At 40.9% G+C, this 12,927-nt stretch overlaps 1 protein-coding gene across 5 annotated transcripts in view; it reads right to left on the reverse strand.

The window, feature by feature from the left end:
* Nek4 (NIMA related kinase 4) overlaps positions 1-12,927 on the reverse strand; it is a 50,692-nt gene that overhangs the window by 29,277 nt on the left and 8,488 nt on the right. For all 5 annotated transcript variants that reach the window (XM_038349727.1, XM_038349726.1, XM_038349723.1 and 2 more), the window contains 5 exons: positions 11,172-11,438; positions 7,823-8,020; positions 7,550-7,657; positions 5,362-5,516; positions 1,658-1,799 (listed from right to left, as the gene is read on the reverse strand). In XM_038349727.1, coding sequence (XP_038205655.1) covers positions 1,658-1,799; positions 5,362-5,516; positions 7,550-7,657; positions 7,823-8,020; positions 11,172-11,285 — 717 coding nt within the window. In that variant the 5' untranslated portion in view covers positions 11,286-11,438. The remainder of the gene's footprint in view (positions 1-1,657; positions 1,800-5,361; positions 5,517-7,549; positions 7,658-7,822; positions 8,021-11,171; positions 11,439-12,927) is intronic.

Consider the following 12,927-nt stretch of genomic DNA (forward strand, 5'->3'; position numbering starts at 1 on the left):
CTCTCTCTCTCTCTCTCTCACACACACACACACACACACACACTCATATACACACCTACCTATCTACCTAGTGGAACTAATAAATAAATTTAACAAAGTTTTTGTGAGTTTTTTTTTTCTAAGATAGGATTTCTCTGTGTAGTCCTGGCTGTCCTGAAACTCCCTTTGTAGACCAGGCTGGTCTTAAACTCACAGAGATCCACCTGCCTCTGCCTCTCACGTGCTAGGATTACAGGTGTGCACCACCATGCCTGGCTGATATTATTATATTAATACTTACTAATAAAATTTGAACAGATTCAAAGCAATGCCCATCAAAATCCCAGCAAAATTCTTCAAAGACCTCAAAAGAACAGTACTCAACTTCATATAGAAAAGCAAAAAACCCAGGATAGCCAAAACAATCCTGTACAATAAAAGAACTTCTGGAGGCATCACAATCCCTGACTTCAAACTCTACTACAGAGCTACAGTACTTAAAACAGCCTGGTATTGGCATAAGAACAGACAGGAGAACCAACGGAACTGAATAGAGGCATGGGGACCTTGGGGGAGGGTTGAAGGAGGAGGGGAGAGACAGGGAGGGGAGCAGAGAAAAATGTAGAGCTCAATAAATATCAATAAAATAAAATAGGAAAAAAATAAAAATTGAACCATCAAGACAGGAAGTAATATTTGTTGGTGAGAACATGAAGAAATTGGAAATGCGGAATGATATCGTTTCTGTGGAAAACTGTGTGGTGCATCAAGAGGCTAAACACAGAAATTATCACTTGGCCTAGCTTTTACATACAGGTAGACAGCACAAAAAGCTGAGAGCAGGTTCAAGTCCTAGATCTAAATGTTCACAGCAAGACCCAACAGGTGAAAAGAATCCAAATGTCTACTAATAGATGAGAGGATAAACCAATGTGGTTTACTATTCAGACTTAAAAGAAGTGAAGTCTTGGTATATGCTACATGGATAAACATTTAAAACATAATAACTCAGATATAAAAGACCACCTTTTATATGAAATTTTCAGGAAAGGGAAGTCCATAGAGAAAGAAAACATATTGGTGTTTGGCAAGGTAGAGAAGGCTGGAAAGAAGTCAGCTCAATGTGTGAAGAGCTTCCTTTTGATACTGAAAAAAGGTGATCACTGCAATTCGTGGGTGCGCTAAGTGCCCATAATTGTCCACAGGGCTTCTGTGGCGCTACAGAGATGACGCTGTAGCTAATGATTGTTGTGCAATAGTGAGGACCACAGGGTGCATCCCAACACCCACATACTAAGCCAAGCATCCAAAACATGCTTGTAACTTCAGCTCTAAAGGATTCAATGCCCTATTCTGGCCTTCACAAACATGTTACACACTCACACACATGGGAATACACTCATATAAACACACACACACATGGATATTTTAAAATAGTTTTTATGCAAATTTTATCTTAAGATAAAACCTTATTTTATTGACTTTGTGAACAGTTCGACAGTCTACTGTAGATAAAGTGATAAACAAGGCTGACCCTGTCCAGTATGCTTTCTTTAAAATTGGAAGTAACTGTATAATGAATCTCTAGCAAAGCACAGACATTGATACATGACTTAAATTTTCGTGTGAATGGCCTGTGGTTCACACAGTTCTTAAAGCATTGGCACAGGGAGCATACCATGGCGTGTGCAGTGGAGCCCTCAGAAGAGCAGGGCTGGGAGTGCATCACTTCATGATCCGGTTCTTCCCTTCTGGAAACTACAGCAGCTACAGGCTTGGCTCTGGAGTCACAGTTTTTAATGTTATTTTTGCAAGTTTTTCTTTGCAGGGAAGAAAAGAAAGTACTATTATCAACACAGTGATGATTGACAGTTTGAAAAAATATGTGTCTATAATAAAACTACATCATTTTACAGAAACTAGTCAAAACCTAGAAGGCATTTTCTAAAACCTTCGTCTTCGAGATAATTGAGATTGTAGCAGAGTAGTGGCACACACTTTCTATGTATAATTTTTTTATTGATTTTTATGGAGCTCTACATTTTTCTCTGCTCCTCTCCCTGCCTCTCCCCTCCCCACTTCAATCCTCCCCCAAGGTCCCCATGCTCCCAATTTACTCAGAAGATCTTGTCTTTTTCCACTTCCCATGTAGATTAGATCTATGTAAGTCTCTCTTAGTGTCCTCATTATTGTCTAAGTTCTATGGGATTGTGGTTTGTAGGCTGGCTTTTTTTTTTTTGCTTTATGTTTAAAAACCACTTATGAGTGAGTACATGTGATAATTGTCTTTCTGTGTCTGGGTTATCTCACTCAAAATAATGTTTTCTAGCTCCATCCATTTTTCCTACAAAATTCAAGCTGTCATTATTTTTTTCTGCTGTGTAGTACTCCATTGTGTAAATGCACCACATTTGGCACACACTTTTAGTCCCAGCACTTGGAGGCAGAGGCAGGTGGGTCTCTGTGAGTTTGAGGCCAGTTTGGTCTACAGAGTGAGTTCCAGGACAGGCAAGGCTACACAGAGAAACCTTATCTCAAGAAACAAAAAAAAAAAAAAAAAAAAAAAAAGGAAAGAAAGGAAAAGTGAAGAAAAAAGGCGGTACGGGGCTGGAGTGGTGTACATTGTCTACAATTCCACAATTCCAGCACTTAGGACACTGCGGCAGGACACCAAGAGTCCAAGTTCTTGGCTACACAGCAAGACCTTATATCTCAAAAGGAAAAACTGTTCATTCCCGGAGCATCTCTAACATTGCCTCCTTCCCCCAAAGTTATCTTGCCGCAGGCAGAACTAAGGTAACAAGACCGTGATAGTCTTGTCTGATCCTAAGTCTCAGATGCTGAAATATCAGTTTGCTAAAAGTAAGACCTGTGGTCAAAAAAAAGAAATTCCTTTTCTCTTGAAGTTAGAATGAAGCGAAAACCTTCGAACGCTCAGAAATTGTTCTTACATGACCATTTTCTTACATGGTGAAAAATTAATAGTACCTCTCTAAACAATTAAAAAATCACATATATTCGAACCATCAATGGGTCAAGGAAGAAATAAAGGAAGAAATGAAAGACTTCTTAAAATCCAATGAAAATGACCACACAGCATACCCTAATTTATGGGACACAATGAAAGCAGTGCTAAGAGGAAAGTTCAATACTTGGCCTTCTCTGCCTTGCTTTTTTATTTTATTTTAGTCCTTTTACTGGAAACAACCTGACAAACACATCAAGAGATATGATTCTACAAATTATCTGGAAATCTGTTTGTCCAGTTTAATTCAACTATGGAATTAGCCTTCCTTCTATTTGATGCATGTGTGTGTGTGTGTGTGTATACACACACACATAATTGTTCTGTGTGCTATACAAAATTCTATTTATTTATAATAAACAAGTCTAATAGCTATACATTACTATAATAACCACACTGAACCTCATAGGAGAGAAAGTGGGAAGTACACTTGAACACATGGGCACATGAGACCACTTCCTAAATACAACTCCAGTAGCATAGACTCTGAGAAAAACAATAACTGGGACTCCCTGAAACTGAGAAGCTTCTGTAAAGCAAAGGACACTGTTAATAAGACAAAACAACAGCCTATAGAATGGGAAAAAATCTGCACCAACCCCACATTGGACTAGGGCTGATCTCCACAACATACAAAGAACTCAATTAATTGATCACCAAAAGAACAAATAATCCAGTAAAAAAATGGGGTACAGACCTAAAAAGAGAACTCTCAACAGAGGAATCTAAAATGACTGAAAGACACCTAAGGAAATGCTCAACATCCTTAGCTACTAGAGAAATGTAAATCAAAACAACTCTGAGAATCTATCTTATGCCTGTTCTCAACTATGTTTATAGCAGCATTATTTGTCATAGCCAGAACCTGGGAACAACCTAGATGCCTCTTGACCAAAGAATGCATAAGGAAAATGTGGTACATTTACACAATGGAGTACTATACAGCAGAAAAAATAATGACATCTTGAAATTTGGGAGCAAATGGATGAATCTAGAAAACATCATATTGAGTGAGGTAACCAAGACCCAGAAAGACAAATTTTATATGTACTCACTCATAAGTGGCTTTTACACATAAAGCAAAGAAAAGCAGCCTACAATTTATAATCCCAGAGAACCTAGACAACCAGAGGACCCTAATATACATGGATCTAATCTACATGGGAAGCAGAAAAGACAAGATCTCCTGAGTATATTGGGAGCACGAAAACCATGGGAGAGGGTAGGAAGGGAGGGGAGCAGAGAAAAATATATATCTCATAAAAACAATTTTTAAAAAGATAACATATATTCATGTCTTTGTGTGCACCCATGTGGAGATCAGAGGACGACTTGTAAGGCTGCTTCTCTTTACACTATGTGGATCCTGGGGACTGAACTCAGGTTCTCAAGATTGGTGGCAAGTGCCTTTGCCTGATAAGCTACCTCACTAGTCCCTCTAAATGGTTCTCCATGTTTTTTATTTCAATAGTTATGCCAATTTTAATACTTGCTGTGGTTTGCTTCTATGATTCAGGGCCTTGCATACACAGGGCAAGTACTCCACTACTGAGATACATGTTCAGCCCATTTGAATTCTGCGACAACCTTTCACTAAGTAGTCCTGGGTGGCTCACTCTCTAACTTGGGCAGGTCTTGCTTTTGTGATCCTGAGTAGCTGGGATCCCATGCCACTAGCCCAGACTAACATGTATGTGAAAGTTGCCAGAATATGCCACCCTAAGAAATGTAATTTTGCTGGACAGTGATGGTGCACATCTTTAATCCCAACACTATGGAGGCAGAGGCAGAGAAATTTCCTTGAGTTTGAGGCCAGCCTGGTCTACACAGCAAGTTCCAGGGACAGCCAGTGCTGTTACACAGAGAAATCCTGTCTCAAAACAAAACAAACAAAAACCAAAACAAGTAAGAGTAAGAAGAAGAAGATGAAGAAGAAGAATTAAAAAAATAAAAAATGGAAAGCTGAGGTGGACAGAAATCTGCAGACCTTGGTAAAATAATCCTAATTTTTCGTTACCTCCCACAGAGTTCTTTTTCACAGTTCCCTTTCCTGCCAGCCTCCCACAGCTCCATTAGGGTTCACTGCTTCAACTCTTCAAGTCATAAAACTTCATTCTACTTACAAAACATAAAACTCTTATTAAATAGATTTTGTTACTTTTCTATGCAAGTTAAATTTTGAGGCCCATACCAAAAAAAAAAAAAAGGGTAGAATTCTGTCCTCTTATGTATTCTAATTATGCAGTTTTACTTTTTGTCAAAAAAACCTCACTATAAATTTTATATATGAAAATCTAGAAGCTACCCTCTTTTGCCTCATCAGTGTATTCCAGCTTTCTGTAAGGGAAGTATCTTACGCCTTTGTGGCCTCCAAAAATAAGGCTATTTGGTGTTTTATATAAGGCTGCCTCAGGATGCTCCGCACAGAGGGTCTCTCTTCAGGTCTCCTGCTCAGCATTGTTCGGATCAGCTCTGCCAGCTCTGAGCTATAAACTTTTGGCATTGGTGGCAACTGCAAAGAATAACAATTCTATAATTATGATTAATGACATTATGATACAAAGCGAAAACTGGCTGGGGTTTCCCAATACTGAAAAAGCATTAAAATATATAAAACTATTAATGTTTATTATTTATGTAAAGTCATGTATCTGCAAAAGTAGAAAACAGCTAGCTAGTTTATAAGAAGTGTCTGTTCTGGTTATAATAGCGAGCTGTAAGAATACAACAGCATTCACCTCAGCTCAGCAGTCCTGTCTGAAGACTGTCCTTCAGAAAGAAACACAAGTTTCTTTTTCAAGTTCTATTTATTATTAGTATATGAGCATGTGTGCATTAATGGTCATGCACACATTCAAGCCAAGAACAACTTTTCAGAGTTGGTTCTCTCCTCCCACCCTCAGTTCTGGGATCAAACCCATGTCATTAGGCCTGCGCTGCAAGCATCTTTACCCATTGAGCTATTCCTTTAGCCCAAGAGCACAAATAAGTTTTATACGCCAGAATATTCAGTGCAGTAGTCAGCAGTTAGAATAAAGTGTTCAAGTACAGAGGATTTAGAAGTAAGTCGTGCCACTGGGGTAGTCTGAATATAATTGGCCCCCATAATCTCATAGGGAGTGGCACTTTTAGGAGTTGTGGCTTTGTTAGAGTGGGTGTGGCCTTGTTGGAGGAAGTATGTCACTGTGGGGGCAGGCTTCGAGGTTCCCTAGGCTTAGAAAACCACCCAGAGTCTCAGTAGACTTCCTGTTGCCTGCAAGTCAAGATGTAGCCAGCACCATGTCTACCTGCATGACACCATGCTCCCTGTGATGATAATGGACTGAACTCTGAAACTGTAAGCAAGCTACCCCAATTAAATGTTTTCTTTATAAGAGTTGCTGTGGTCATGGTATCTCTTCACACCAACATGCTTCCCATAAAACACTAGGCAGCTGCTTCAAAGTAGAAGGCAAATACTGACAGCTAAGCCAAAAATGCAGGCTGGGTCCCACCTCCACGCAAAGTGGGACTCCATTTGTTTCTTGTTTAGAGGACTGTGTGTAAGTACATACACACCCAGAGCTCTATCTGTTCCAAAGAAAGAAGAGAGAGGCCTTGGAATAAATTGCTAATCGTAGTTATCAAGAAGATGAAAATAGAGAACTTTTTATTCCTTTTTAAAACTGAGTTCTTAAAATTGTATGTTGGAAAAAACTTTAAAGAGTTTCTATTTTGATATTATGTGTATGGGTGTTTTGCCAGCATGCATGTAGACGTACCACGAGCACAAGACGAGAGAGGTTGAAAGAGGGCACCGGATGCCCTAGGTTCTGCAGTTACAGGCAGCTGAGGGCTGCTGTGTGGCTGAGTGCTAGCATTCTTAAACAATGAGCCACGTCTTCAGCCCTTAAAATCGGAAGATTTTACTTGTATCCTTTAAAATATTTTCATTGAATCTTTGAATAATCTTTAAGCCACTACAAAGGGCAACCAGCCTCAGGGAAATAACATGAAGGTAGTATTTCTGGCATCCACATTATATTTAATACCTTCTGCAGTTCTCGATCAGTTACTTGCAGTTATGACAAGTACCAAAGAGCACATTCTAACAGCATGGAGTCACTGTAAACAGGGCTCACTCAACCCTGGGCTATGGGAGAGAGCACCTTTGCTTCTTAGAGCACCTATACATCCTGCAATCAGTAGCAGGGAGACGTTTTCAAACTGCCAGCTCCTTGGAGTCAATTAGCTACTTGTACATATTAAATTAAGAGAAAATCAAACACGTCTCAACTTCAACCTTTTTCACAGAAGAGATCCTATATTTCTAATTCGCCAGCTGGGAGAAATGAGTATTAGTCAGTTAGCCAAAATCATGAGTGAGGGCTGGTAACGTAGCTCAGTGATGGAATGCTTGCTCTGCATTTGCCCAGGTTGGACTGAGGTAGGATGCATACAACTGTAAAGGTGTGAACTGAAAAAAAAATCAATGATCTTAATAATAGATATTTACAAAGCTGTATGATATAAACCTTGTCCAATTAATTCTAAAATTTGTTTTACCTTTCCTTCAATAATCCGATAAACTAAGGAATTCATGTCTTTTGCATTAAAAGCGTGCTTCAGTGTGGCCATTTCATAGACACAGCATCCCAAAGCCCAAACATCAGACTACAAAAGAAGAACAGTACATAGTTAAATGTTGAGTTCACATTTCCCCCTCAAAACAAAGCATACATTTTCATCCAAATGATTCATAGTTAATTCTGTTATCACTACTCGTATGGGCTCTGAAATTCTGATGTGCTCCCACCTTTACAGCTGTATGCATCCTACCTTATAGTTGTAGGGTTGGTTGGAGAACAACTCAGGGCTCATATAATAGGGAGTGCCAATGAGGGTGTTTGCCATGTCGCTGTGGTGCTCCAGCACTCGGGCAATGCCCAGGTCGCCCACCTTGATGATGTTTGTTCTTGTTAAGAAGACATTCTGAGTTTTCAGATCTCGATGAAGGATGTGTTTCTCGTGTAAATACTGAGAAGAGAGGAAACGTTTTCATTTTATGTACGTATACTAATTTATTTTCTCATTTCTAGTTTTTTATATATATCACCAATAATTACTTGAGTTAAAGAGTCTTAGCTATCTGCCAACCCAAACATCACTGTTCTATAAGCTCTAAAAGAACTACTTTACAACTTTCAAAGTAAGAAAAATGAGTTCCAGGGGCTGGAGACAGCTCATCTGGCAAAGTGCTTGCCACACAGCCTGAGACCCTGAGTTTAGATCACCAGCACTCTGTAAACAGCCAGGCATGCTGGCATATTCCTAGCCCTAGGGAGGCAAAGACCAGAGGATCTCTGGAGCTCACTGCCACGTAAGTGTATTTCATGTTCAATGAGAGACCCTGTCTAACACTTTCACATCTGACTTCTACACACATACACCATATACACACATATGTACATATGCATGTGCACATATCTATGAATGGGTATACACACACAAAATTAAGTTCCACATATTAGTTATATTTGGTACCTTCTGCAATTATTTACTGATGTCTTGACAATTGTATCTTTCTTTATAATACCTGGATCCATTATAAACCAGGTATGGTGGCATAGGCCTATTAAGACCAACACTTGGAAGGCTCACAGAGGAGGACTGCTGTGAGTTTGAGATTATCTTGAGCTACGTAGTAAGTTCCAGGCCAGTCTAGACTAAAGTGAATCCTTGTCTCCAAGAAACAAATAAAAACCTACAAAACTCCCATTGAAGGTAGAACAACTTATCCAAAGTCAGAGGTGCTCTCCTCTCAGACCTATGAAATCCAGACAACATTTAAAGTACAACAGCATCACTCTTACCTCAAGAGAGCATGTGAAAATTTAAACAAGGTCAGTTAACTGCAGGCCAATAAGCCCAGGGCCTGAGCGATACTCCAAAACCAGTCTCACACTTGCTGGGCGGTGCTGGTACACACCTCTAATCCCAACACTCAGGAGGCAGAGACAGGCATGGATCTCTGTGAGTTTGAGACCAGTTTGGTTGACAAGAGCTATTTCCAGGACAGCCAGGACTGTTACACAGAGAAACTCTGTCTCAAAAAAATCAAAAAACATCAAAACAACAACAAAAACAAACAACCCAGTCTCACTTGGGAGATGTGTATTTTAAAACACAAATCTGTTCAGCACTTTTATCCACTGGGCCACAGAAACAGGACAACCTGACCCCACCGTGTCAGATTATTAACTGACCTAGCCATCTTTCAACATGGCATAGCTAACCAAACAATAAGACACACATTCATCCTTTGTTCTGCCAATTCAAGGCTCTAAAACTGACTTTTCTGTAAATATTAAACGCACGCAGACTTGGTATCTCCGTAATTATATATGAAATTCATGTCTACTTTGACATAGACATCACCCACTCAGAAACATCCCAATGCTACAGCAAGAGAGATTGATTTAGCTTCTAAGGAGATTTCAAAAAGACACTTCCCCCCCCATGAAAACATGTGAAAAGATGATTTCCTAAAATATGCAGATATCATCCTGGTACTGAGCCATTCTAACCTCAAAACAAGGCTGCTTCTACATCAAAGCATTCTCAGCAAGGACCAAGTTCCATGGTGCCTCTCAGCAAGACCACAAAGACCTCAACAAGTCCTGGCTGAGGCCACCCCGGCACTGCTGCAGAGAATGCTGCTCTTTAAAGAGCAGGTTGGGGGAACAGTATTAAAGTGCTTGCTGTGTAAGCACAGGACTTGAATTTGAATCCCCATCCCCCATGATAAAAAACAACAAGGGGCTGGAGAGATGGCTCAGCAGTTATGAGCACTGGTTGCTTTTCCAGCGGTCCTGAGTTCAATTCCCAGCAACATATGGTGGCTCACAGCCATCTATAGAGGGATCAGACATCCTCTTCTGGCATAAAGTCATATATGCAGATAGAGCACTACTACACTGTGGCAAAAAGTCAGGTCTGCCTGGTGCAGAGGGAGAGCAAGTAACCCTCACTAGCCATGAATTCCCGCTGGGCTATACCTGGCCTAGCCCAGGGAGTTTTCACTCAGCCCCTAATCTATCCTTTGTGTTACAGATACCTTTTGTTGCCCTATGTGAATCTTATCTGAGAGTGTCCCATGGATACAAAGCCTACAACTTGGTTCAGGGAAAACCATGGTACCTCATGAATCGGGTATTTACACCTGGTATTATATTGTCGGACGCTCCATTCAGTTTGTTTTGGGACATGGAAATCTTCTAGCTAAGGTGTAAGCACAGGAAAAATAAAGATGCTGGGAAGCGAAGGGAAAGCGCTTCAGTTCACGGAGAAGGAGCTCCCTGCACTGCCGAGGCTAAGTCTATTCTCAATGTGTCCCTGAGTCTTCATTTCATAGACCCACGTGAACCCACATACTGCACCGAGTAACATGCAAAAATACATAAAATAAGTAAATTGTTAAACACACACACACACACAGAGAGAGAGAGAGAGAGAGAGAGAGAGAGAGAGAGAGAGAGAGGTCTGCGGTAGCAGAGGACACAAAAGCAGAGCAGAGTCAGCTCTCAGAAGTCCGACTCCTAGTGAGCCATGCCTGCCTTGCCCATGACCAGCCCCAGGAAGAGACAACTGCCATTGTAAAATTTACTTCTCCCCCAAATAGTGACTTGTCTGTGCGAGCATCCAGATATGAACTCCACACTGGTGTCCGACCTGATGAGTCCTAAATGACCAGGGCATGACACTAAAACACTGCCTGACTGCCCATGCAGAGACACCTTTCATAAGACATCAAACCAGTCCCTAGCCTTTAACCCCAGCACTCAGGACACAAAAGCAGGAGGATGTCTGAGTTGGAGGTCAGCCTGGTCTACAGAGTAAGTTCCAGGACAACCAGGGCTACACAGAGAAACCCTGTCTTGAAAAACTAACAACAATGACAAACCCAGCTCCTAAAAATATTACTGTACAGACAATTTCTCTCTTCAATCTCCTTCTGTGGCTATATCTCAGCAAACTTAGTACATTCTACTTCTAACTTTTTCTGTATTGGTGAAATCATTCACAGCCCATGGGTCACTAGCCTATCATGTCATCCCAGGCATAGGAAATGCACCTGCTAGCTTCCTGCCACACTGGAGCCTACAGAAGTCCATGAGTGTGACAGTACCTGCAAAGCCATGGCGATCTGCACAAACCACTCCACCACCTGACTCTCAGGCAGAAGCTGTCCCTTCTGTTCCTTCAGCTTCCGGTACAGATCACCTCCTTCGCAGAAGCCCATGACAATGTAGAGCAGACCATCTCCTCCCTCCCACGACTCTTTGTAGGTGACGATGTTGGGGTGCTTCAGCTGAGACAGGAGCTGAGCTTCCTGCTCCGCAGCTCGGCGCTCTCGGCTGGAGGCATTTCGGAGGTTCAGTGTTTTGATGACATACTGACAAAGAAAATGCATACTTTTCACAAGGTGCAAGATAGCAGAGAATTCTCTAGGTTCAGAAGTAGCTGAGAGTTCTCACGGACAGACGTCCAGTCCTCAAAACCAACCACCTGAAGCCTATCAATAAACCATTGGCTTGATTTTCAAGAGGCATAAAATTGCCAGGAGGATACATTGAAGAGGAGATGGATCCAAGAGCAAAAAACTGACCTACTGGTGGTGGTGCACGCCTTTAATCCCAGCACTCTGGAGGCAGAGACAAATTGATCTCTGAGTTCGAGGCCAGCCTGGTTTGCACAGTGAGTTCCTGGACAGCAAGGGTTACCTACACAGAGAAACCTATCTTGAAAAACCAAACCAAAAAAAAAAAAAAAAAAAAAAAAAAAAAAAAAAAAAAAAAAAAAAAAGCAAGTCAGGTGGTGGTGGTGTGCACCACCTTTAGTCCTAGCAATTGGGAGGCAGAGGCACGAGGACCTCAATGGTCCAGCCTAGATTACAAAGTGAGTTCCAAGGCAGCCAGCATTGTTACACAGAGAAAGCCCATCTTGAAACCACCCTTCTCCAAAAAGCATAAAATTGGGGGAACTATTTGCCGTTGACAATTATGCCTTTCCCCCAGTGTTGGGATCAAACCCCAGGCCTTGTGCACGCTAGGAAAGTGCTTTACTAATTAGTCCAGCTGATGATATTTTTCTACCATTTTCCCACTTCAGGTCACAAACAAATTCCCTCTTCCCTTTGCATTTTACAGTTTCTTTGACTCTGCAATCCCAATTACTTTGAAGGCTAAGGCAGAAGGGCTAATTAGGTCCAGAAATTTGAAACCCAACCTGAACATCACAGTGATACCCCAATCTCAAAAAAAGCACAAAACTTATTAACTAAAAAGCGAATTCAAGATAACATACTATTAGGCAAAAAGAAAAGAAAAAGATTCTTTAATCTCTAAATTCTCCCTATAAAAGGCAATAAGATATAGCTTAAATAGGTGTATGAGACACATTAGATACTTGTGGCTCAATAAAAAGTATCATTGTTCCTCCATATAGAACATCATTCTCATTTAAAAATAAAGTCCTTTACCATCTAATATACTATCCTCAATCACCTCATAGATCATATACTCACTCCTTCAATAAATACATTCACGAATGTGTTTCCTGAAATACACAGCACCTGCTCACAATGAAGTCTACCCATTACTACAGCCAAGCTCTCACTCTCAGCACAAACGTTCCCCAAGTGTGAGCTCTAGGCAGAGAATCTGGCATGCGAGGGGAGTGGGGACTCTCTCAACAACTGGTTCGGTAGTACTGCGAGATGCCACTTTTCAGTTTCAGGACTGTCCCCATTTCTGCAATATATCTAACACCCTGATAGCAAATCATATAGAAGAACTGGTTCATTAGCCTTCGGGTGATAGGATAAAATACTTTACACAGGAAGGAGTAACATCAGATCTGAGCTCTAGAAATATCACTGCACC

The sequence above is a fragment of the Arvicola amphibius genome, chromosome 12 (assembly GCF_903992535.2).
Source record: "Arvicola amphibius chromosome 12, mArvAmp1.2, whole genome shotgun sequence".
Lineage (NCBI taxonomy): Eukaryota > Metazoa > Chordata > Mammalia > Rodentia > Cricetidae > Arvicola > Arvicola amphibius.